Source organism: Magnolia sinica, chromosome 13, assembly GCF_029962835.1.
Source record: "Magnolia sinica isolate HGM2019 chromosome 13, MsV1, whole genome shotgun sequence".
NCBI classification, from domain to species: Eukaryota; Viridiplantae; Streptophyta; class Magnoliopsida; order Magnoliales; family Magnoliaceae; genus Magnolia; species Magnolia sinica.
Genome location: NC_080585.1, coordinates 10973999 through 11000161, shown reverse-complemented (window position 1 = coordinate 11000161; position 26163 = coordinate 10973999). Strand labels below are relative to the sequence as shown.

The 26163-nt window shown below is 41.5% G+C and overlaps 1 protein-coding gene across 2 annotated transcripts in view; it reads left to right on the top strand.

Annotated features, from left to right (window-relative positions):
• The window catches only part of LOC131222784 (protein RMD5 homolog), a 29290-nt gene extending 18882 nt beyond the window's left edge, over positions 1–10408 (top strand). For both annotated transcript variants that reach the window (XM_058217979.1, XM_058217978.1), the window contains exon 3: positions 8958–10408. In XM_058217979.1, the coding sequence (XP_058073962.1) occupies positions 8998–10155 (1158 nt within the window). In that variant the 5' untranslated portion in view covers positions 8958–8997 and the 3' untranslated portion in view covers positions 10156–10408. The remainder of the gene's footprint in view (positions 1–8957) is intronic.
• Positions 10409–26163: the final 15755 nt, after the last annotated feature.

The window sequence follows — 26163 nt, the reverse complement described above, 5'->3', positions numbered from 1 at the left end:
AAATCTAAGATTCTAGGTGTCAACGTTTCTCCTCCGATGCTTCAATCTTTTGCCGAGACGATTGGGTGCTAGGTAGACTCTTTTCCGACTTCTTTTGTCGGTCTCCATCTCGCCGTTGGTCACCCTCCCCCCCCGAAGGCTATGTGGGACAGAGTAATCAGCAAGTTTCACAAATATTTGGCCACGTGGAAGTGTCGTTGTCTTTCGCTGGGCGGGCGCTTGGCTCTGATTAAATTGGCCCTTTCTAGCCTTCCCCTATACTTCATGTCCCTTTTCAGGTGTCCACCTATTGTTACGAAGATGATTGACAATATTCGAAGGGATTTTCTATGGTTTGGCAAGGATAACCAAAGTAAATTTTCTCTTAGAGTGGAAAGAAGTTTGCAAATTATTCAGGGAGGGTGGGGCTAATGTAAAAAATCTAAAATTCATGAATGCTGCTCTGCTTGAGAAATGGATTTGCGACTGAAAAAGAGGTCTTATGGACCTCGGTCGTTAAAGGGAAATATGGTTCCTCTCCTAGTGGATGGTGGCCGAAAGATTCTTCTTATTACAAGGCTTCATATATATGGAGAGGTATTCTATCCGCTAAAAAGTCGGTGATGGACAACTGCAGCCACACTCTGGGTAACGGCTCATCTCTCCGCTTCTAGCAAGACCTATGGCTGGGGGAATAACCGCTGAAACTCCAATTTCCTCAAATTTACTGTCTTTCCCCAGACAAAGATATATGGGTCAACAGCTGTTATTCTACGCAATCGGCACAAATTGTCTGGGATATCAGATGCAACAAGAACCTGAAGGAAGAAGAAATTGAGGAATTTATGAATCTCTATGAATTCATTTCCAAGACCATGCCTCTCTGTGATAATCCCGACTCTATTGGCTGGAATTTGGATAAATCGGGCCTCTTCTCCGTGAGATCCCTGTATTCAGCCATTCTCCCTGTTACGCACGATCGTCGTGATGTCAACTCCTTCATTTGGAAATACCTAGCTCCTCCTAAAATCGTTTGTTTCGGGTGGCTTGCTAGTCGCAACAGAATTCTTACGGTCGACAATCTGGCTAAGCGAGGCATGAACATAGTTAATATTTGTTTGTGTTGTATGCAGGAGGCTGAATCAGTCAATCATTTGTTAGTCCACTGCCCGTTTTTTGCACATCTTTGGTCAGATTTCTATCATCGATTCTCGATCTCTTGGTGTATCCCCGAATCTGCTGCCGATCTCCTAGCTTCTTGGCATGGTCTTAACTTTGGAAAGTCCATTTCTATTGTCTGGCGCACGGCTATCCTCGCCATTTGGTGGGCCATTGGACTGAAAGAAATGACAGATATTTTAACGATAGGTCTTCTTCTGCGGCTTCTATGGGTTATAGGGCGAAAAAGATGGTCATCGAATGGGCGACTAATGTCTGGGTTCTGAATGATTTTGATTTTAGCTTTCTAGGCTCTTAGGGCGCTTCTGCTACCTCAGCAGTTTTGCCTCTTTTCTTTCTTTTCTATTCTTTTTGTTTCTTCTCTCTCTGTTTCTTGTTCCCTTCGGGTTTTTAATGCATTTTCTGTTTGTTGCCTTTAAAAAAAAAAAGAAGAAGTATGAACTGAACAATGTCCAAGTTGCAGACATTCCCTCTTCCATATGGCTAAATCCCATCACTTCCATGAACAGTAATCTCAACCTTGAACATTTTGCCACGTACATTGAGCGCAACATGCAAATTCTCATGGCCCCATCCTCCTCTGACAGCGACAGCTCAGAGAGTGAATGAAGCATAAGAAATGAAGTGAAAGAGTTAAGCTTTGAAGCATCAACATCAATCACTATCGGTTAGCATTGGTCACCATCAGATGTCATTATCAATCACCATCACAATCACTCTCTTAAGTAGCAAATTTCCAGATGTCATCTCCTTTATGCATATCTCTCCCAGGCCCTCCTGAACAAATAGCCCACATAAGGGGTTACGAGTCCCGCAGCATCCAGCTGTCCCGGCACATGTCTCCTACGACGTACAAGCGACCCCGGTAAGCTTCCCATATAGCGTCCATGTGTCCCATGCAGTATCCACCTGTCCTCGCATGCGTCTGACGATTCTTACGCGCCTACCAAGACGATAAGGTTTCCTCAAATTAAGAATCAGTTGGCGTCCGAAGTTTGTCTATAAATAGCTATCACATGTATTGTAATCGGCAGAGTGTGGCAGAGTCTGCCTGAGTTTGAGTTTGAGACAAAAGCTTGAGAAAGTTTGTTGTAAAAAAGTTTGAAGTCTGTAATGCTTATTAGAAATAAGAATTCCTTTAAGTTCAGAGTCCGTGTTAAATGATTATTAGCATATCGTGTTTTCCGCTTTCATTTTATTAAAGACATTATTTTTTACGCTCCTCCCCGTACTATCCACTAGGGTTTAATTGGTGTAGGGTTTAGGGTTTAATGTTAAACCATTGAAGTCAACAACCTCCCTTTGGACCTTTGACCCTCTTCAAGGGTTGGGAGGATATCTCTAGTGGTTATGCTCATCATGGGCAAGGTCTTCCTCAATATTTCTTCCACCCCTTCGTTGAGGAAATCAATGGCCCTAGTGCTTCCCCACTGGTTTCAAACTGAAAGAAAGCAAAATCCCTGAATCTTCTCGTCCCAGAGAGTTTTAGGATGAAAGTATCCAGCACCTTGTCTTACTCTTGAGATCTTTGGTGGACTTCCCACTCCCTTATTGTAAGGCATATACGACATGAATAGTGTTATTACACTATCTCCTTGATCCTTTACTCCATTTTCTCCATGGAGTTGAACTTCTTTCCATTCACCGTCCCCCATTTTTTTTTTTTTCCATTTGTAAGATCAGTATTCTTGAGTCAAAGACTAGCCCAGCCAGCTTATAAAATTATTTTATAGAATAAATAACATGTTTTGAAAGCTCGAGTCTAGTACCTTCCTTCCGCATCCACTCATCTCTACCACTAAAGTGAGTATGCACCCAAGACCTTCTCTACCACCAAAGCTACCACTAAAGCAAGTACACGTTTTCTTAAATAATGTAATTATATTATTCATTCATATAAATATATGGGTAGGTGGAATAGACCAAGGTCCAGTTGAGCCCTACCTGATTACTTGAATGGGCCTATTTTCTGACCTAAGCTGAACCAAAACTGATCAATTCAGCCTGAACCCATGTTTTAAGCAGGTCAGGTTGGTTGGTTCTAGTGTCGACTCGGCCCATTGCCCGTCCTAACCATAACTACATGTAAAAGTTGCCCAACATTCAAGAAATAATGAACTAAACAAGAGAAAAATAGTATCTTAAAATTATCTTGTAGCATTCGACGCTCGTGTCGGTATCAAGAATTCAAGATGGTAATGTATGAGGATCATAAGCTATCTAGTTACTTCTCAAAATGGTAATGTATGAGTATCATAAGCTACTAGTTAACTTCTTAAGTGAGCTGATATTTGGGCTCTATAATTCAAAATCATTGGAGGATTGATGTAGGGGTGGCAATGGGTTGGGTGGCCTGACCCTGTAGGGCTAGGGCTTGGGCCCTTAAACTTGGCCCGAGGGTTGGGTGTGGCTTGAAATGGCCAGTTAGCGTATAGGGCCAATGATGAATGACCCAGTTTGATCCAATTATCAAGTGAGCCATTGTTATATGGAAGAATGGATAATTTGTTGGCCCGAGGGTTGGGTGTGGCTTGAAATGGCCAGTTAGCGTATAGGGCCAATGATGAATGACCCGGTTTGATCCAATTATCAAGTGAGCCATTGTTATATGGAAGAATGGATAATTTGAAGGCACTTGTGAGCAGTCCCATTCAACATACAAGTAGAGTTTAAAAGTACTTCTGAATTTGGGGTCATGTTTCTATGATCAAAACTGCTTATATGATGAACTTGTTGCAGATGGTGGTAAACTGCAAAAAAAAAAAAAAAAAGGAAAAAAAAAATGGACTATTTCAAACCTCTAATCATGTCACTCTTTTCTTAATAGGGTCAGCCTTTTAGGGGCAGGGCCCGAGGTCCTTTAGCCCGATTAGGGCCACAGCTTAAGGGACTAGTGCCAGGCCAACACCAACCCTGGCCAATCCCTAGCCTAGCTCGTTGCCAGCTCTAGGTCGAGGTGGATGAAGTGGAGAGATTCCTTTAGAGTGTTGTGATTGCCACATGCCAATGGAACATATGGGGTAATTGTACTCAACTGCTATTACCAGTTATACTATATTGGTAAGAGTGTTGAACATTTAAGAAACAACATAGAACACATGATGAACGTTATAGACATGAGGTATGTTGAGATGGATGCTTGGGAAGACTATTAAGGATAAAAATAAGAATGTAGTGGTCCAAACAAACCCATGATGAGTGTCAATTAGGATAAAAATAAGAATGAAGTGGTCCAAACAAACCTATGATGAGTGTCAATTAGATGTTTCAGCTGTGTTCTAAGAAAATCAAAGCTGACCCTTACAAGAAGGCTTGAAAAAGACGATGAAATAAAGACATAGGACTTGGATAGAGGTCGTGAGATGCTCATTAGTGGATCTTATATGCATGTGTTGAGTACATAGCAAAACTTCATTGTATGGAAATTGATTCTGTATGATATATCAATATTTATCAAAATCTTGGAAAAAACATCTATTTCAATGCAGTGTGATTAAAACAGGTATAAAATGGGGAAACCTAAAAAAGGGCAAAAACAGCTAAAAAAGTAGCAACTAAGTATGATTGATTCAACAATATCAAAAAATCCACGTGCTAGTGAAACCAACGCAATGAAACTGGATGGAAGGTTAACAGAAAGTTAAGAGATTGACTAGAGGCAACGGTCAAGAGCATTGCGGTTAAAAGAAGATGACAAGAATACGAAGTTCTTCCATGGCATGGCTGGACTGTTAAGTGCATGAATAATCATATCCAGTGTTTCCTGGTAAATGGGGAATAGAAGATAGCAACAGGTTATTTGAAACCACTGTGGATTTCTATTCTGAACTCCCTGCTCCGGAAAGATGGAATCTTCCTTCTATGGATAACTTGCAGTTTAGTCAGATAGTGAGGCAGGATTCTGATAGCTTGGAGGCTTTGATTAGTGAGGAAGAGGTTAGGGCGGCCATCTCCTCCGGGTACGGATAAGGTGCTTGGGCTAGATGCCTTTCCCATACTAGGTATTTTGAGAGGGAGGTGAAGGGCGATGTTTTGATTTTCATTTCTGAATTTATTGAGAGAGCACATCTTTCGGCTGAGTTGGGGTTATTCTTCCTAAGAAGGGGCAAAATGCTTAAGAGATTACAGGCCTATTGGCTTAGTTAGAAGCCCTCACAAAATCCCGAACAAAATTAGCTATGAGATTTTGCAAAATTTTGAGCAATGTCATATCCTAAGTGCAAGGGGTGGTCATGTTTGTTCCATGGCACGCTCATTGCTCATGTGTATAGACTCACGATACAGGGAAGGCAAGGTGTCATATGTAAGCTTGATCTCAAGAAAGCATATGATCACGTGGATCGGAAATTTCTTGACTATTTGCTTGCAAGGTTCGTGTTTCTTCTCTTATTTGGAGCTCCCTTTATGCATAGGAAATCTGCAAAACTTCCATGTGATAAGATGATAGATGGGCATGGGTCCTTATTCATACCTCAGTGGTAGACTCTCAGGAGTTTCAACAAAAGGTCATGGGTTCGAGTACCCATTGTGGTATAAAAAAGCCACTGTGGTGTGTGTGTGGGGTGTGAGTGCATGTGTAAAAAAGATGATAGATGGATAGAAAGGAAGCTTTCAGGCTAGAAAAGTACGTCATTGATAGGTTGGAAAAATCCATTGTGAATTATATTGGAAAAGGTTAGACGACAGGCATAAATTTCACTTGTTGCAATGAGAAAAGATCTCGAAGTTGGTTAATGAAGTTGGGGCAGGCATTAGAGATCCAAAATCCATGAACTTGGCCCTTTTAGGTGAATGACTTTGGATATTTGGTATTGAAGGTCTATGGAGGCAAGTGGTTGGCTGTAAGTATGGCTTTAAGGAGGGATGGTGGTTCTCTAGATATTCTTCTTTACATAGCATTGACAGTCTGGAAGGCTTTTTTTTTTTTGGTTCTGTAGATGCTTTAAGGAAGCTATTTGCTTCATCTATTCGTGCCAATTCAAAGAACCATTTTTGGGAAGATGTATTGTTTGTGGAATACCTACTTTGTGCTATCTTTCCCATGTAGCTAGGCTTGGTTGTCTCCTCCCCCCCCCCCCCCCCCCAAGGAGATCAATTGTTGAGGGAAAGGCAAGCTCGGGAGTGTTTTTGGTGTATTCTTTCTATGCATGCTTTGGATCCAATGAACATTGTGGGGCTGATCCCTGGTCAAGTTCATTCAGCCCTATGGGCCAAAAAGCAAAGTTTTGTGGATGCTACCCCTTCCAGTGGGTTTGTGGGCCATTTGTTTGGAGCGCAACAACAGGTATTTTAGTAATCTTGGGCCCTTGGAGGTGGTGGTTAGGAAGGCTAAGCTGCATGTTATAGACAAGGTGTTCCAAAACGGTAACAGTGGCCGTTACCGTTATGACATGGGCCGTTACGGCTCCTGTATCGGCCGTTACAGCCCTTGTTATTTTTTTGAAAAAACCGTTGTAGGATCGTTACAGGGCCTTTATGAGCTGTTTTTTCTGTAATAGCTGTTTCGACCCCGTAACGCATAACAGTTATGACCGTTACCGTTACGTAACCGATTTTGAATACCTTGGTTATAGAGTAGGTCAGTTGATAAAGCCCTCAGTTAGCTGTTCTCTTCAGGAGTTGGATTGTTGGTCTGGCACTGTAGTTTGTTGGCTTGCTCCTTTATTTTGCTTATGTTTCATTTTTCTTCTAATAATGTTAGTCATCTTTCATAAAAAAAGAAGAAGAAAAGAAGCAAAAGAAGAAGAAGGTTCAATGCCAATTTGATTCGAGATTCTATGCTTCAGTTTTTTCGTGTCTTAACTTGCATAGTTGTCAAGGTTAGATCCACAGGCAAAAAAGAAAAGAAAAAAAACCCTAAGAAATATTACCTGCATATTTGGCAGAGATGAAAGCTTGCAATGAGGAAAAAAGGGGGAAGTTTTCAGGTAACTCTGTTAGCGTGTGATACACATGCACTCATATTATAGTAGTGAAAACCATAGAAATCAAACTAAACGTCCAATTTTTGTTACCCATTGTAGACACATCATAACCTCACTATCAGATAAAGAACAATCCTAAGCTTAATGGACATTTATTAAATTTGGACCATTGACTATTTTACATTCTCGCTATCAATTAGATATTATCAATCAGCCAGTTATAATGTTACATCAATGTAATTTTTGTATACTGACAGTTCAATTTGAAATGCATGCATGCAAAAGTATATATTTTTTGAATGCATAAGTATGAAGCTTTACCACCTGAAAGTGTATCAAGGTTTCTCTAAAAAACCTTTAACCTTCTATGTAAGACTATAACCATAGTTCACACTCGCATGCGGTTTGGGCGAATGGCTAGCGTCATGGGTTTGCTCCCCACAAATGCGAGTTCGATTCCCCTCCCTGGGATTACCTGATGCATGTGGTTTGCTGGTGATTGCGTGCATCCACAGGGATTAATCCTGCCCTAAAAAGGGACGGGGACACTCTCTCTCTCACACACACACACACACACACACACACACACACACAAAGAAGCTATGGTTCACCACCGTTCTTTAAGTTGGCGGCTCATTCACAACAAAAGAGGCATATGCATGTCAATCCAAATCATTAGAAAAAAAAGGAATGATCTGTTGTAGATTGGGGGCATGGTCCAAAAATCACACTGATCAAGCATTCATAACCTTCTGATTGGTGGTTGCCAAATGAATAGTTGAAAAAAAACTATCAGTGGTCTAAAGTCATGGAGTGAAATCAGATGGTTAGGATCATTATCAACATAAATTTTGGTTGAAGCTCCATCTGATAATAATCTGTGTTGCCATGCTCGTATGTCACACTTAATGTAGATGAGATTTGCAATGGAATTTGGCGTTGGATTGTCATTGGCTTAGCTCAGAACAGTGGTCAATTGAATCTACGATTGCGGTCATAGTTCACTGCCATCTCTTGCTTATGCTCTCTCCTCCAGTATCTTCTCTCTCCACCATATGCATGGTATTGATCAGTGGCACAATCTAGACCACCCATATCATGGGCCCAGTTGTGTTGCCAACATTTTGTAGAAATAAACGTGTATATAGAAACTTTTTCTTTTTTGAAAGGTTTCCAATGTGGCTTTTTAAACCAAAACTATATTGAAACCAAAAATTCCATTTTTTAGCACACGTATTTTTTACTTTTTTTACTTTTTTCTTTTCCTAATCTTGAGGGAATTAATGTGAACTTCTTCCATCCTGTTTTTGCTATTCGACGTTCACCTATACGCTGATTCTCTTGCAAAGGAGTCTTTGTATCAGCAGCTCTTATATACGATGCCTTAAAAGCAGGAGCCATCCTCCTTTATTCTTAATAAAAGTGTGGTTATTTATCAAAGTAATTAATAAAAATCCCATCCAGGTCATCCTGTGGTTGTGCTTTGCTGCATTTGTGAATGTTAATGCTCACGGCACGGGCTGTTATGATGGGTAGTTTGGCCTAGTGCCCCAAAACTAGGTATCGTCTCCTTGAAATGGATTTCCTTCCAACTAGGCATTTGAAACTGAGCGGGTGACCCATAAAAGGATTTGCGTGGGAGGACCAATTGCTCTCTCTGTTAATGCTTTTATTTTCACAATGGTTATGTGATGAGGCTGATGACCTCTGGTGTGTGGGGGCCCAATCATATGAGGATCACTGAAAGGTGCCATCCTGAATCAACCATGGTGTCTTTGCTGAAAGGACGACTTGGTTTTGGAACTTAAGTACACCATTCCATTAAAATGCACATGTTAGATTTTCTGTAGCATTAACAACTGTGCCCATGCGGGTTAGGGATCTGCCTTTTGGCCCGACCAACAGATCTAGAAAAATGGAGCTCAGTGCCATTAAAGATGCATTTGACCGAGTTTCCAAGAAGCAGAAGCTGTCTTCTTCCAAAACCCAGGAGGTGATTGACCAGGTTGGCCGTGAAATTGAACATGCACTGTCGAGAATGCAGTCAGTGCAAGATGCCGGGTCAGCCACTGATCAGAAGACCATTCTCACAGAACTGAACAGCAAGCTGAATGAGATTGGCCCGATCAATCAGATTGAAGGGTCACAGAAGGAGTTGAATGTTGGGTTGAGTAAATATGCCAAGCTGCTCGAGAAATCCTTTGTTATGGACATTTCCAAGGCGTACCGGAATGTGGACTTTGATGTCCACACAGTGAACCAGATCATTGCTGCCCACCTATACAGGCAGGGCCTGTTTGATCTTGGCGACTGCTTTGTGAACGAGGCTGACAAGCCAGATGCGACTTCCCTGAAATCTCCATTTGTGGAGATGTATAAAATACTTGAGGCAATGAGATCCAGGAATCTAGGACCCGCACTGGCTTGGGCGGCTGCTAATCGTGACATGCTCCTGCAGAACGGATCGACCCTCGAGCTGAAGCTCCACGGGCTGCAGTTTGTGGAGATACTGCAGAAGGGAAGCCAAAGCGATGCTCTCAAGTACATTTGGACATTCCCAGCCCCATTGGTTTCGATGCACATGCCCGAGATACAAAAGCTCACAATCTGCCTTTTGTGGGCAGGCTGTCTCGAGCGCTCTCCATATGCCAATTTCCTGTCCCTGATGCATTGGGAGTTGCTGTCTGAGGAGCTGACACGGCAGTTCTGCAACCTTTTGGGCCAGTCTTATGAGAGCCCGCTCAGTGTGGCTGTGGCGGCTGGTGTCCAAGGGTTGCCTACATTGCTGAAGCTGGCGAATGTGATGGCTACGAAGAAGCAAGAATGGCTGGCGATGAAGCAGCTGCCGGTGCCTGTGGACTTGGGCCCTGAGTTCCAGTTTCACTCGATCTTTGTGTGCCCCATCTCGCGTGATCAAGGGAGTGAGGAGAACCCGCCGATGCTGATGCCGTGTGGCCATGTGCTGTGCAAGCAATCGATCGTGAAGCTATCAAAGAGCAGCACACGCATGTTCAAGTGTCCATACTGCCCGAACGAGGCCACCATCACTCAGTGTAAGCAGCTGTACTTCTGATGGGCCTTGAGGGATTGGATAGGTCCAGATGTGTTTGTAGACGTAAGCTGAAAAAGCTCTATTTATTCTCTCTCGATGAACTGAAAGGTAACGGTGTAAAGGGGTGGTGGCCCTTTGGTGTATGTGGTTGCATTTGGTTGTGAATAGATATTCTTTATTCATGTGGGACGCTTAAATGGAGCAAATTTAAATCCAAAACTATCAAATGAGAGGCGGATCTTTAATGAACGGCCTAGATCGTGCCTTTGCCTTCCATGCCTAGGGTTATGACATGGGGCAACATCGCTTCATCTACTCATTAGGTGTTACTCACCATGCATAGGACAAAACTAAGCCTGTCCACTCGTTATGCATGCCACCCTCATACGAAGACAATGGACGGTTGAAGGATTAGCCAGAATAATCAGTCACTTGATACAGATGAATGGCGATCCTGATGCGTTTACCCTTTGCACCTGCTCATCTGCAAGGTTTGAGACATCAGACCCGTCCAGCAATGGGCCCTATTGCGAGGATCACCTTTTGCCAAAATCAGTCGATATCCACCCATCGAATGGACCACACTTGTTTTTGCTATTTATCAATGGCTATACTTCTCTATGTTGTGGCCCACCTGATGACTAGATACGTCTGATTTTTGCACTTGGTCATCCCCACATTGGGGCCAACCTGTTGTAAGGGTTGTACGTCACATGTACTTAATGGCTTGGGCTACGCCGATATCGAACCCCAGCCTGTAAACTAAAACCTAGGGCTGACCATGGCCCGTAATAGTTACACGTGGTCCGAACCTAAACCCAACCTGAGCCGAGTCTCGCCAGCCACTTTTGTGCAAGATCTGGGCTGTTTGTTAAGTGTCCCCACCGCTCATGATGTATGACAAAAATGATATTGACACCCCAAACGGATCGGTTCCCCGGGCCGATGGGCTCTTTGTCATAGCAGCAGACCAGCTCGACTAACGCATTCGTTAAAATTTTAAGCCCAGGCCAGGCCCATTGAACTCTGGTTAACGGGCCAGACTTGGGCTCAGTCCTCGTATAGCCTATGTTTGGTGCAACTGGGGCCCATGATTCAATGATCCAAAATTTCTTTCACGATGACTTTTAATTTTTTAATTTTTTTTAAAAAATATTTTTATAGGGCCTTTGGGGCCCTTGGATGAGGGATCAGATCAAGTTTCAGCCGCATCCAAACTCAGGTGGGCCGACCGAGTTCTTTTTTATGTTTTAGGCATGTCTTTACATGGTTTTAGATGGTATGGCCCACCTGAGTTCCGTATATGGCTGATTTTTGGAATATCCAATAAACTAAAGGGAACCGTCAAATTCACGGTGTTGATGTTCGACATACATCACGGTGGGTCCCAAACGGCTCGAGCCGTGGTCTTCTTGATAGCCGCACGGTTTGAGCTTTTGGCCATGTGATTAGATTGTGTCCCAACAAATACGCGTCTTGAATGTCCAGCACACGCCACGTGGCATGTGGGTCCGGAAGCAGATTGCGTACTGAGTAACTCAGTACGCTAAGTGCACTAACTAAATTCTGTGGGGCCACCGTCATTCGTGCATTTTATCCACTCCTTCCATCCATTTTATCAGATAATTTTAGAGCTTTAGACCAAAAATGAAGCTTATCCAACTCAATTAGACCACACCACTCGAAACAGTGTAAATTGAACGTTTTCCGTTGAAAATTTCTTGGGGTCCACAGAAGCTTTAAATCAAGCTTATATTTGTGATTTCCCTTCGTCCATGTCTTCGAGATCTTATGAACAGGTTGGATGATAAATAAACTTCACTGTAGGCCTTAGGAAGGTTTCAACGGTGGAAATCAATACTTTCACTGTTTCCTGTGTTATGGTCCACTTGATCTTTGGATATGCTTCAATGTTGGGCTCAACCCTTAAAATGATATGGAAAAACGGATGGGCGGCGTAGATAAACCACATGCAATCACGGTGGGCCCAACAGAGTTTACTCAGTACGCAATCCGACTTCTGGGGGCCCATGCGCACATGCATGTGGAGGGACTCGGATTCGGTGGTGATCCCTCCAGTACCGAGGTCTCCATAGTAATCGGTGATGTGGACCCCACCATGATGTGTCTTTTATCCATGCCATCCATCCATATCTACATTTCCACCTCATTTTAAGAAATGATCCAAAAAATAGGCAGATCCAAATATCAGGTGAACCACACCACAGGAAATAGTGGTGATTGTACGCCCACAGTTAAAAAGTTCCTAGTGCCTACTATAATGTTTGTTTGCAATTCAACCCGTTGATTATTAGGTCACACGCATCTAGATGAAGGAAAAACACAAAATCAGCTTGATCCAAAACTCGTGGCCCCCAATAAGTTTTTAATGGTGGGTGTTCAATCACCACTATTTCATGTGGTGTGGTCCACCTGAGATTTTTATCTGCCTTATTTTTAGGGATAATGCACCAAAATGATCTGACAAAATGAATGGACGGCATGGATAAAACACATACATCATTGTGGCGCCCATGCGAGTAACATGTGGTGGGGCGTGTGGATAGCGGTGGCAGGTGGCTACTGATCGGCTCTGTCCAGAGGATAGCTGGTAGGGCTCAGATCAGAAAATGTGCCCAACCTACTTCTGATGCGGGTTAGCCAAGCTGAATGAAAAGTGAGCCGGGCACGGGTTAGAGTAAATGAGTTGGGATGGGGTCGAACCCTACCAGTACCTACCCAGACCCATTCATGTATCTTCTCAATGGAATGGGCAAGACCACGAGTCCCGACCAGGCCTGAAACCAGAAACAAACTAATTAAAGATTAATATAGACACTGCACGTTTGTTTGTACTGGGGCTGCAACCCAAGATCGGTTGGGTTGGGTTTAGGTTGAATTCTAGATGGGTTTGGGTTTAGCAAAATCTGGTCGGGTTAGGCAGGGTTCACATGTATCTGGGTTGGGTTGGGTTGGATTGAAAGTTGGGTCCTTTCGTGGTTGGGTTAGCTCAGGTTAACCCTCAATCTGACCTAACCAACCTAAGTTGCATTCCTACGTTTGTATCCACTAATTGGGTAGGAATCGGCATACATACAAGTAGCTTCATTTTCTACCTTTAAACCAGAGTAGGGTCGGTTAGTTGAGCATGATTGATTACAATTAAATAAGTCAGGTAATAGAGTAGTGGGAGTGGGTCAGGTTCAAATAAAAAATCTCTGCTGTTTGCTAAATGGGGGATATAGATTGCATACTAGCTAGTGGTAGCAACATTGTTATTGACTGTGGGCATCACCATAATGCATGTGTTTTATGCATGTTGTCTGTTGATGCAGAAAACTGGTTCACTTTCTCCAGACCTTCCACCTTCCAGTGCCTGTACAAGAAATGGATTAAAGAGACATTGACTTTTGCAAAGGACCCTCTGATGCCAAAGTCAGGCCAAGGCATCTTGGTCTCCTTGAGTTTAAGGCTTAGAATTGTATGTACCGTTCCTTGTACAAAAGACATGTACATTTTTTTTTTCTTACACATGCACTGACACACACACCCACGCACACCTAGTGGGATTTCACCCGGTGTACGTATAGATGTCTCGGGGCGGTGCCATATATAGCAATAAATCAATGTGTCGTATCATACCAGGGACGGAGCTGATTGGGAGGTGGCGCGATTGTTCTCACAGGGTTCTTGGAGAAAATCCTGAAGATATGCCGACCTTGAACTTGGGCCAAGCTCGTCCCCTCATTTTAGGTGAACTGAAGTGGAAACTGAGCTCAAGGTCGGTCAGACAATGGTCACTCTTGGTTATACGTAGTTAATGCTGGTTGAACCCAAATCACCCTTGAGGCCAAGTGAGCTGTGGCCTAGTAGGCGTCCTACCATCTTGAGTCATACTAGCCAGCTCATTTTTACCCACAACATTGTCCATCCATTTTAGATTAGTATTTGAGCCCAAAGTTGAGAGGTAGATTCAAATCTCAGCTGATCCATGCCATGAGGAAAATAGTGGTGATTGAACACCAAACATGAAAAACTTCTTTAGGTCCATTGTAATTTTTATTTGCCACTAACCTCTTGATTAAGTCACATAGACTTAGATGGACGGAAAACACAAATGTGATTTTTCAAGGTTTTTTTTTAAAAAAAATTATACACACGCACACGCACACGCACCCCCAAACACTCACGCTAGTGGAATTTCACCGCCTATCGGTACTCGAACCCTCAACCGGTGTTGAAACTCCTGAGAGTCTACCACCGGTGTGGCCCCTTATAAGTTTTTAATGGCGAGTGTTCAATCACCGTGGTTTCCTATGGTGTGGTCCACTTGAGATTTGGATAGACTGCATGGATAAAAGGCATACATCATTGTAGGGCCCACAGAGACAGTCTAGTAGCAGGGTCTCTACTGGCAATGTGAATATGCAATCCGGTCCGTGAACAGGTTGGACCTAGGGTTGGAACCCGACCCATTGCCACCCTGCGTGTGGAGCTGCCAGCAGATTAGGTGAGACCCGGGTCTCACCCAAGACAGTGCAGCCCTTCCCGTGGGGCCACCTTAATGTATGTATTCTATATCCACACCGTCCATCCGTTTTCCCAGATTATTTCAGGACATGATTCCAAAAATGAAGAAGATCTAAATCTCAAGTGGACCATACTATAGGAAAAAGTGGTGATTGAACACCCTAACATTAAAAACTTAGCTGATCATTTTAGGGCACACCTTAATGTTTTCGTGGTATTTATTTGCCATCCAATCTATTGATAAGGTCACATAAGCCTACACGAAGGGCAAAAACAAATATCAGCTTGATCCAAGACTTTTGTGGCCCATTTATAGTCGATCACCACTGTTTCCTATGGTATGCTCCACCTGAAAATTATATCTGCTTCATTTTTGAGATACTGCCCTAAAATGATCTGAAAAAAATGGATGGATAGTGTGGATGCAGATTACACACATCAAGGTAGGCCCTACAGTAATGGCTACACGGTCTAGGGTGAGGCCGGGGTCTCACCTAATCCGCTCCCAAACCTAGGGATAGAGATTAACTAATTATTTATTTCCTTTGGAGGCCAAAGCTGTCATCACATCTTTGTTTTTATTTCTACTTTTGGAATGAGAGAGATCTAATAATGATAGGACTAAACTAGTTTTAAATGGTAAAACTAGTTTAACAATACCTTTTTAATCGATGTCCCACCTCCATAAATCCAAGCCATCCATCTCATATATACATCATTTTTGAAGTAGATACAGCTCTCTATAGTTGGCTTTTTGGTCGGATGGAGGGGAGGCAAACCACACAAAACCAGAGAATCCTAAGTGCCGTTTCCTCCCTTTTGCTTTTAAAAAAAATAATAATTAATAAATAAATTTTAAAACAATATAGGTATTTTTTTACCATCAGCATTTTTGTATTAGGTGCATGGTCTTGCAGTATGATAGATGGTAAATTTGCTTATTTTCCAATCCAATTAGTTTTAGATGGGTGGGTACTAGTTGATTTTCTGTGGCCCCCACCATAATGTATGTTTTTATCCATGCCGTCCATCCATTTTTACAGCTAATTTTAGGGCATCATCTCAAAAATGAGGCAGATCCAAAGCTCAAGTGGAGCACATCATAGGTAATAGTGGGGATTTGATGCCTATAGTAGAAAACTTCCTGTAGGCTACAAAAGTTTTGGATCAAGTTGAATTTTACGTTTTTCTATTCATCTAGGTTTACCTGACTATATGAACAGGTTCCATAGCAATTAAACATTGTGGTGCGCTTAGAAGGATTTCAACAATAGGCGTCACTATCCCCATTGCTTCCTGTGATGCGGTCCTCTTGAGTTTTGAATCTGCCTCATTTTTGGGCTCATACCTAAAAATGAGCTTGCAACATGAATGGACAATATGGATAAAACACACATGGTAGAGCCCACTGGGCTGGTCGGCAATGAGCTTGAGATGCTTGAAGGGTTACTACCGAACCATCGTGTCCTTAAAGATTTTATGGAACATTAAATGAAAATTTTAAAATTAATATATTTATAAAAATTTGAAAATCTGTGTGCACAAAGAGACTCATTATTTTGACACAGATATTCAAGGCTAATTGCCTTGTTTTAACAAACAGTGTCCACAAATCAGTGGATATGATTCTTCAAGCGACCTGATTTTGGAACCGTGGCTTGATATCAGTTTGGTTTCACAATTTTCTTTTTTTTTTTAAAAAGAAAATTGAGTTAATGTATGCCACATTTACAATTTTTGGGTGCATGTGCATCAAGGGTCATACAAAGCCAGAGTATCAAATTAGGCCCCTTTATATAGAGTAACTACACGGTGCCACCAATAATTGTCACATACACTTTTCCATTGTCCAATCACAAGTGGACGGTGATCATGTGTGGAATCCATCAGCTATATAGAGGTCAAGGGCCCACCCAAGGATTTACATGATTTTGATGGTAACTCAATAACGCTGGATCTGTCAAAGTGTGATAAATGATCCCCAGGCAATAAGAAATTACATGAAAATTGCATAGCCATGTATAAGTAATTCAAATTAAACTGTCCAAATAATGGGCCTCATTTGGGATGAATGATTAACTAAAAAGTAATATTATTTGATTATCTGACCATCATATTGGTGGACATTTATTGAGCCTTTAAAAATGGAAAATATCCCCTGCGTATCAAGTGTTGTATGATGACAGAGTATCTAATAACTCCCCTTTTATACAGAGTAAGTACTGCACAGTGTCACCAATAATTGGTGCACACACAAATTTCCATCATTCCATCACAATTGGATGGTGATCAGGTGTGGGATCCAACCGCTATAGCGAAGTCAAGGGCCCACCAAGCAATCATACAATGATAATGATGATGACTCACTAAAAAAAATCAAGCCGTTGTGGAATTGCAACCCTGGATCTAGCTTACGTGCCAGTAATCAAAGATCTAGGCCTCAATTCGGGTCCATTAATTAAATGGGCCGAGTTAGTTTTTGTTCCCATTTTTTCCTATATGATTTAGCCACAGAGTACGCAGTTCGGCTTTTATGCATTGATTTTGATTTTAAATGAACTCGGCATCCATGCCTTTAAAATTTTATTTATTTATTTTATTTTATTTTTATTATTATTATTTTTTAAAGGTTCGGGTGGGCTATTACAAGTGCATCATCAAGACACGAGTGCAGGATCTCTAATGCTTGGATATTGTCTAACAATTGATTGTAGACATTGGTCTGGTGGGCCACCATGCAGAAATACCATGGTCCTACAATCAAAGTGATCGGAGAATCCTAAGTCCTAACCATCATGTAGAACAATGACCATTTCTATGCTAAAAAAATTTCAAACCATCTATTTGTATGTCATCGATGCAATATCTAAGATAGTTTCATGGTGCTTGACTTTTGGGCTATGGCCTATGTATGTGGTGGGTCACAAGATCAACGGTTCTGTATCTACATTAACAATAGAGATGCTAGAGATGAATGAGCAACTACCTCTATCATTATTACTTCTTGGAAATGAACTGGGTCTAGCCAAACTCCACACTCACACTTCAAAATTGTAATAATATAATCCTAGCCATTAGATTCTCATTCATATCATCTTGATCTCCCATACGGCCACATGCAGTGAATCTGACCATGGAAATGGGTGGTTCGAAAATCATTATCTACACATTTGCAATTGATTGAAAGACAAACCACTTGGAAGGTAAAAAATAAAAACCCCCAAGTTTTATATTTTTCCTAATCATATAAACCTTTTCTTCAAATCCATAATTATGAAAGTGATTCACCAACCTGGCTAAATCATGGGTAACCCCACTTCTCCAACTGCCAGGTGTATAAGTGTAGAGAGAGAAAGACAGATTCGGAATCTTGAAAAGTACCATGTCTGCATGCCTCAGTAAGTCAAAATAAAGAGAGTATTAACGTGGGTTCTTTACATGTTATACATTGCCTCTGTCCATTGTCAACGAGCACTTAAAAATCTCTCTCTCTCTCTCTCTCTCTCTCTCTATAGCAGCTTTATAGATGAGATCCAAGCCTTTAATCTCACGAGACAAAAAGCACCCATGAATTAAAAAGAAAAAGTGCTTCTCTGTGGTTAGGTTGGCGTGCATTTTGTCCCACCAACCTCGTGATAGCTGCCTCCACGTCCCACCATGTGTCCTTACCAAAGTACATCACTATACATACTCTACCATGTGTCGCTCTCATCATCCATACACATCCACGCTGCGTACACGTACATCTACTCAAATCAAGCTGTCTATGGACTAGGAAATATCCAAAAAATCAGAATAATTGGGATGATCACACCACCGAATTTGGACCGTTGATCGTTTTTAATTTTCCATTTTATGGCCACCAACTATAGAATCATCTGTTGGTGTAATTTGTGGATTTTGTTTCATCATCTACAATGTGGTACACTATTTGAACGGTTTGTAGTGAGATAGATGCATGCAGCGTCTGTGTGCGTGTGGTAGATATTCAGTATCTGCTAGTGGATCAAGTAACTGTTCCAAAGATCCACGGAAGAGTGTGATTGTTCGTACGCGTGCACTAAGGAAATTGCACACGTGAATGGATTTAACTCATTAAACTGTCACAGTTATGGTGTCCATTGTGGATATGTCATAACCCAAAAATTAGAATTTTTATTAAGCAATCCTAACCTCTGATTTAGGCAACGTTTTTCTTTCTACCGTTAATCCAATCTCCACCATTCGATAATTTAGGAAATCAGTTCAGCTCTTCTGGGTTTGTAAACGATCTAAACTGGGGCCCACCATTTGGAAGATTTAATTGATGTGCAACTTTTAGGACATGAGAATGAACCATCATACTCCGCTGGAGAATCAAAAATCACAATGAGCAGGTGGTCCATGTTGTGGGGCTAGTAGTTATTAGATGGATAAGATGAAAAACAGTTAATGACGCAAATTTATAAAAAGAATGAATCCATTAATGGGAGATTAATAATATCGTCCAAAACTTCTTATTTTAGGGTGGTAGACTCTCTGGAGTTTCAACACCCGGTCAAGGGTTCGAGTATCCATAGGTGGTGAAATTCCACTAGCGTGAGTGTGTGGGGTGTAGGGGTGCACATTTAATTGGTAGAACTGTGGACCCAGACCGGAACTGACCAAACGGTCCGGTTTGGTCCGGTTCTAGAGTGCACCGGTTCCGGTTCCAAAAATCAAAGAACTGGTGACATCGGTTCGATTCTCGGTTTGGGGGTATGTAGAATCGAACCGAACCGTGAACCGATCCGTAGAACCAAACCGTGAATCCAATCCGTGGAACCAAACTGTGGAACCGAACCGATGTATTTTTGCACACCTTATAATTATTTTCTATAGAACAATTATTTTCGTAAATGTATTTTTGCACACCTTATACAATATCTAAACCATTCATCAAATGGACCACAACATGGATGGACATGGGCTTGCAATTGGACTGGATTATAAAAAGCCCAGAACCGTTGAACCGATTTAGAACCGAACCGGTTTTAACGGTTCGGTTCCGGTTCAGTTATAGTGTGCCAACGGTCCGGTTTCGGTTCCGAATTTCCTAGAACCATTAGGAACGGTTCGGTTCCGGTTTCACCCCAAAACCGGACCAAACCGAACCGTGTGCACCCCTAGTGGGGTGTGGGTGCGTGTGTATTAAAAAAACCTTCTTATTTTAGGGTGTGCCCATCTACAGTGGGGGCCATCATTCAGATGATCTGGACCATTACACCGGCCTTAAACTTCTAGGAAAATTTTTGATAGTTTGGCAGTTTCTGATAGATGATAGGCAGGCACTGGAAAGTTGTACACGTGACATGGAAGTGATTGAAATTGAGCTCATCAAGTCATGGTCCTAGTTTAGATGGACCACAAACGAAAAATTACACTAAATTGATTATACAACTATATGATTTGTGGTCATTTATTGGATGGTTGAAATGAAAAATATCCAAGTCCCATTTCAGCAAACAAGTGCCCACGAATCGGTAGGTTGGGACCGTTCCACCAATCTGATTTTGGGATTGTAACTTAGATACAGTGCTAATACATTTTAGGCATTTTAATTTTTTTAAAGATATATAGGTGGATGTAGAATTCTTACACACACTTGTATCTATACTCTTGTCTAAAAGAGTTAATAATATATCCCACATGCCTGTGTATCAATACTCATACACCGCCAGAGAAGCTACTAGTGGTGTTCTTACCAAGGGACATGGTTAATAGAAAACAAAGAGGGAAAATGAAAAACTAACAGCTCTAAAGAATCTAGTGCTTCTTTTCTCTAAATCTTGAAAAAAAGGAGAAAAGAAAAAGGAAAGAAAAAGAAAGAGAAGACATCCCATCTAGCCATTAGTCAACATCTCCATTAATCCATCTATCTGCATGTTTATAACACATGTAGCCATTAGCCCACATCTATATCCATCCATGCATATATGTGTAGGTTAAAAGCAATGTGGCCACTAGCACGCACTTGTATCTATACTCTTGTCTAAAAGAGTTAATAATATATCCCACATGCCTGTGTATCAATCCTCATACACCGCCAGAGAAGCTACTAGTGGTGTTCTTACCAAGGGACATGGTTAATAGAAAACAAAGAGGGAAAATGAAAAACTAACAGCTCCAAAGAATCTAGTGTTTCTTTTCTCTGAATCTTGAAAAAAAGGAGAAAAGAAAAAGGAAAGAAAAAGAAAGAGAAGACATCCTATCTAGCCATTAGTCAACATCTCCATTAATCCATCTATCTGCATGTTTATAACACATGTAGCCATTAGCCCACATCTCTATCCATCCATGCATATATGTGTAGGTTAAAAGCAATGTGGCCACTAGCACGCATCTCTATCTACCCATCCATCCATCCACACATCTTCATTTGCATGTTAAAAAGCCATCTAGCCATTAGCCCACATTATTTATTTTAGGATAGGCTTTAGCCTAATTTAAAGTTAAGCACAAATAATGTCGAGCTTTGGTAAGCCCACATGCACCTCGATCCAACAGCACATGGACCAACCTAAATAATCTATGGAAAGCCTATCCCATGCATCAAGGACCTACCATGCACATAGCCTTGCTAAAAAATCAATGGCTCAGAAGGCCTCTCCTGAATAGGAACAATGGACGGTTTTAAAAATATCGCTAGCAATCAACATTCAATGTACATAAGTGGCCTTCCTTGCGACAAGGCTCCGCTGCATCATGCACTACCATGAATAGGTGCACACGTGCCTTTGCCCAATATGCATGGCACGTGTGTATGATCCAACCTTCGGTCAGGTGAGCCACACCCACATTTCACTTTTCTCAGATGGGACATAGTGTACACCGCAAATGGATGGCTATAAAAAAATTGTTTTAGAGTAGCCCAACAGGGTATTTTTGGGCCATTATATCCAATCAGTGTAGGCCACCAGCAAAGACATGTGCTTGCTTGTTGATGGAAAGGGCTCTACAGGCGGCTTAGCAAAACATATGATGTGAGGGGATAGATTCCACGCGGCTTAGAAAAACATCAATAATAGTTAAAAAATAGAAATAAAATGCTCAGAGTCATCAAGATAAGCGTTAGACTCGTTAAGTTTATTAAAATAAGCCAAGGAGCATTAGTTTTTGAGATAACTGGTCAATTTAATAGGTTATAGGCAGTGGATTTAGAGTAGGATTTTGAAGTTTGGAAGGTCACAGGGATAGGGTAGGGGAGGGGATAGAAAAGGAAGGTTGTGAAAAGACATGGGAAGAGTGATTATACGTGCACTTAAAAAATCGTCCTACTATTATAGTCTTCTTAGTAGTGAGATCTCATATTTCGATTGTGGACTGTCCATGCCTACATGGGTTTCCCAAATTTCAAGTTTGCAAAGTCTGGATAAGTGGCATAATAGCGTCTTCATTTTTTCTGTGAGAGATCGTGCCAATATATAACAAGGGGTATCAGAGCCTTTTTTTTAATTTCTCCTATGAGATAGAGGTGAGATTTGATGTATGATATCATGTTTGTTCAATGATATCCAAAACATTGACATGCATTGTGGGTCGTCCATAAAATCTCAAACCCTTTAGAGGGTGGCTCAACAAATAAATTATGGTTACCTTAGGAAATCAAAGAATCATTTACACTAAAATATCCAACATTATATAGATAGAATCTTCCATCTTGGGAATTTTTGGAGATTGGGGGATTAGTAATGAGTCCCATCTAAACTATGGCCCCACTTGTACAAACCAAAGACCCAAATGTAGTGCTTTATTTATATAGGTTTGGAGGCTTACTTGAAGTGTCGGGCTTAAGAAATTCAAAGTGGCCCAATGAGGGGACCCACTAGTTAGATAAAGGGTGAGGAGAGATCAAATACCAATCATAAAACTGTGAATTAATTAGAAACTCAAAAATATTTAAAAAGCTTAAGAGAATGTGAATGTATTGGTCTAGAATTCGGCCATGTTTTGCATGTGTGTAATGTGCAAACATGCCAAAACTGATTTGCAATGCAATTCAAACCGAACGCCATGACCCCCTGGTGTCGAGATAGAGCGGTATGTGATTAATTGGTCGGTAGACCAACTATCGAGTGCACTGATGGGGATTTTCTCCTCATTGCTGGGTTCGATGAAATCGAACTAGCTTCGATATCATCGATAATTGTTGAAATTTTTCACCTCTGGTCACTGGACAATTTTGGTCCATTTTCAATATCATCGAAGGACCTCAGATGATATCGAAGGCTATCATCGAAGGACCTTCGATATCATTGAAGAGTTACGTAGATGCGATTGCAGAAATGCAGATTCTGCGGAATTTGTTTCCTATTTTGATTCTACCTCTTTTTATTCTTATATAAAGGGATGTATGCGGGATTGGGGGTGTATTATAGGGTATTCTAAGATTTTCTAAAGGTTTTTTAGGAGGGCTTAGGGCTATCAAAGGTGAGAGAGTGAGAGAAAAAGAGAGAGAGGAAGCTTGTCAAAGAGAGATTCTGATCGTAAAGGTGATCTACTTCACGGTTCACGTCTCAGCGCTTTTACATCCACGTGATCGATGAGATCCCTCTATTTTTTCTTTTGTTCTCTTATTATTTATCCACTCCTGAGTGAGTGAAGAAAGTTTGATGCAAGCAGTGTGTGTTTGTGATCGGTTGTAACGTTCTGCTTTATAGTGGATTGTTGATCTGGACGAGGTCCCGTGGTTTTTACCTCTTTGAGGGTTTTCTACGTAAAATTCTCTGGTGTCGTGTGGTTTATACTTTATTTTATTTCATTGCTTTATTATCCTATAATTCTAGTTTGTTTTGAGAGGCTAGATCCTAAGGTTTTGTGCAAGGCCCCCAACAAAGTGGTATCAAAGCTAAGTTCATTGAACGAAGTGGGATCAGTTTTGAATTATGGAATGTGACTCATCAAGGATGATTAGCCTCCATGGGTCGAACTGGACCATATGGAAGGCTAAGATGGAGAACTTGCTTTATTACAAAGACTTATATTCTCCAATTTTAGGCATATCAGCAAAATCTAAGGATATGTCTAATGATGATTGGAAGAAGTTGGACCGGAAGGCGGTGGGGTATATTAGACAATGGTTAGACGATTCCGTATTCCACCATATGTCTACGGAGACCTCAGCCGCTAGCATATGGCTAAAATTACAAGGGTTGTATGAGAGGAAGACAGCCAACAATAAGATTTTCTTAATACGACGACTTGTGAATCTCAAGTTCAAATATGGTGGTTCTGTGGTCGAGCACATGAATGAGGTTGGTAATATAGTGAACCAACTCTCCGTTATGAAGATGGTCCTGGATAATGAATTGTAGGCTTTACAATTACTTAGTTCATTGCCTGATAGTTGGGAGACATTGGTGGTGTCTATAAGTAACTCGATCCACGCCAGACGAAAAAGTATCCATGAAACAGGTAACTAGCTGTCTCTTCAATGAGGAGACAATGAGAAAACTTCAGGGGTCTACTCCTTAAGAGGCCCTTGTGACACAAGAATGGAAATGCCCGAGATCAATCAAGAGACAAGTCAAGTACCAGGAAAGATATTGAATACTAGAATTGTGGCAAGAAAGACTACTATAAGCATGAATGCCGTAAGAATAAGAACGACAAGAAAGGAAAAGGAAAGGAGAAGGAAGATGAATCAGATTCCACTGCGATCGCTTCAGATGGTGACGTTGTAGTTATTCTTTCAGCAGATTATGATGTTTATCTCACGGCTACGAGTCAAGACACTGACTGGGTGATAGACTCGGGAGCCTCGTTTTATACGACTCCACGCAGGGACTTCTTCACAAGCTACAAGTCAAGTGACTTTATGATCGTAAAGATGAAAAATTCTAGCGTATCGAAGATCGTAGGGTTAGTGATATTTATGTGAAGACCAATATGGGCTGCACATTAGTTGTTAGGGATGTGAGGCATATCCCAGACCTTCACTGCAACTTGATGTCGACGGGAAAGTTGGATGATGATGGCTATGAAAGCCGTTTTGCTAGTGGGCATTGGAAGTTCATCAAGGGTTCGTTGATTGCAGCTAGAGAAAAGAAGTGTTGCACCCTTCACAAGGCAAGTGTCAGTGTGTGCAAGGGTGGGTTGAACGTAGCAGAAGATTCAACTATTGACATGTGGCATGGGCGTCTAGGCCACATGAGTGAAAAAGGGCTTCAACTATTAGCGAGGAAGCGGCTCCTTCTAGACGTAATAGGTGTACCTCTCAAAATCTGTATTGATTGTTTATCAGGGAAACAACATAGAGTTTCATTTGTTAAATTTATTTTTTATGTTAATAAAGTGCATGCATTAGATTTGGTTTATTTTGATGTTTGTGGTCTTATGAGGACAAAAACCTTGGGTGAGGCATTGTATTTTGTCACTTTTATAGATGATGCATCTAGGAGGGTTTGAATTTATGCTTTGAAATCCAAGGATGAGTTTTTTGGTGTGTTTAAATTGTTTCATGTTATGGTCGAGAGAGAGACAAGTAGATCATTAAAGTGCATTCGCATTGACAATGGTGGTGAATACATTGGCGACTTTCATGAGTATTGTAAATTCCTAGGTATACAGCATGAACAGACGGTTCCCAAGACCCCCCAGTATAATGATGTAGCTGAGCGAATGAATCACACAATTGTTGAGAGAATCAGATTCATGTTATCACATGCGAAGTTGCCCAAGACGTTCTCGGGAGAAGCAATGCACACGGCAGTGTATTTGATAAACAGGTCTCCATCAGTCCTGTTGAATGGAGAAGTACCCGAGAAAGTGTGGATTAGACAGGATTCATCGTACAGTCATCTCAGGGTGTTTGGATGCAGGGCATCCGTTCATGTACCAAAGGACGAGAGGTCCAAGCTCGATATGAAGATCAGATAATGTGTGTTCTTAGGGTACGGTGATGAAAAGTTCCGTTACATATTGTGGGATTCGACCGAGAAGAATCTCGTCAGGAATGGAGATGTGGTTTTCTTTGAAGATCAGTGTATAAAAGACATTGATAAGCCAGAGAAGAACCAGCCTAGTTTAGGTGAGCTAGAGGACATGGATCTGATTATTCCTCCTGTGGTGCCTGATGACGAGGGAGTACAAAAAGGTGCAGAAAACGAGGGAGTTCCTTCAGAAGATGAACCAGGGGAGCAACCCCCACTTGATCTACTTGTTGAGCCACAGGTGAGGAGGTCATCTAGGGACAGATAGCCGTCCACGAGGTACTCACCGCATGAGTACATTATGTTCACTGATGGGGGAGAGGCAAAAGATTATTCTGAGGCCCTAACCGACGAGCATAAGGGGGAGTGGTTGAAAGCTATGTAAGAGGAGATAGAATCTTTGAATAAGAACCACACCTATGATATGGTGAAATTGCCTAAGGGTAAGAAAGCTTTGAGCAACAAGTGAGTGTTCAGAAAGAAAGTTAAGCAGAAGAATTCACAGACGAGGTTCAAGGCCAAACTTGTGGTGAAAGGGTTTGGTCAGAGG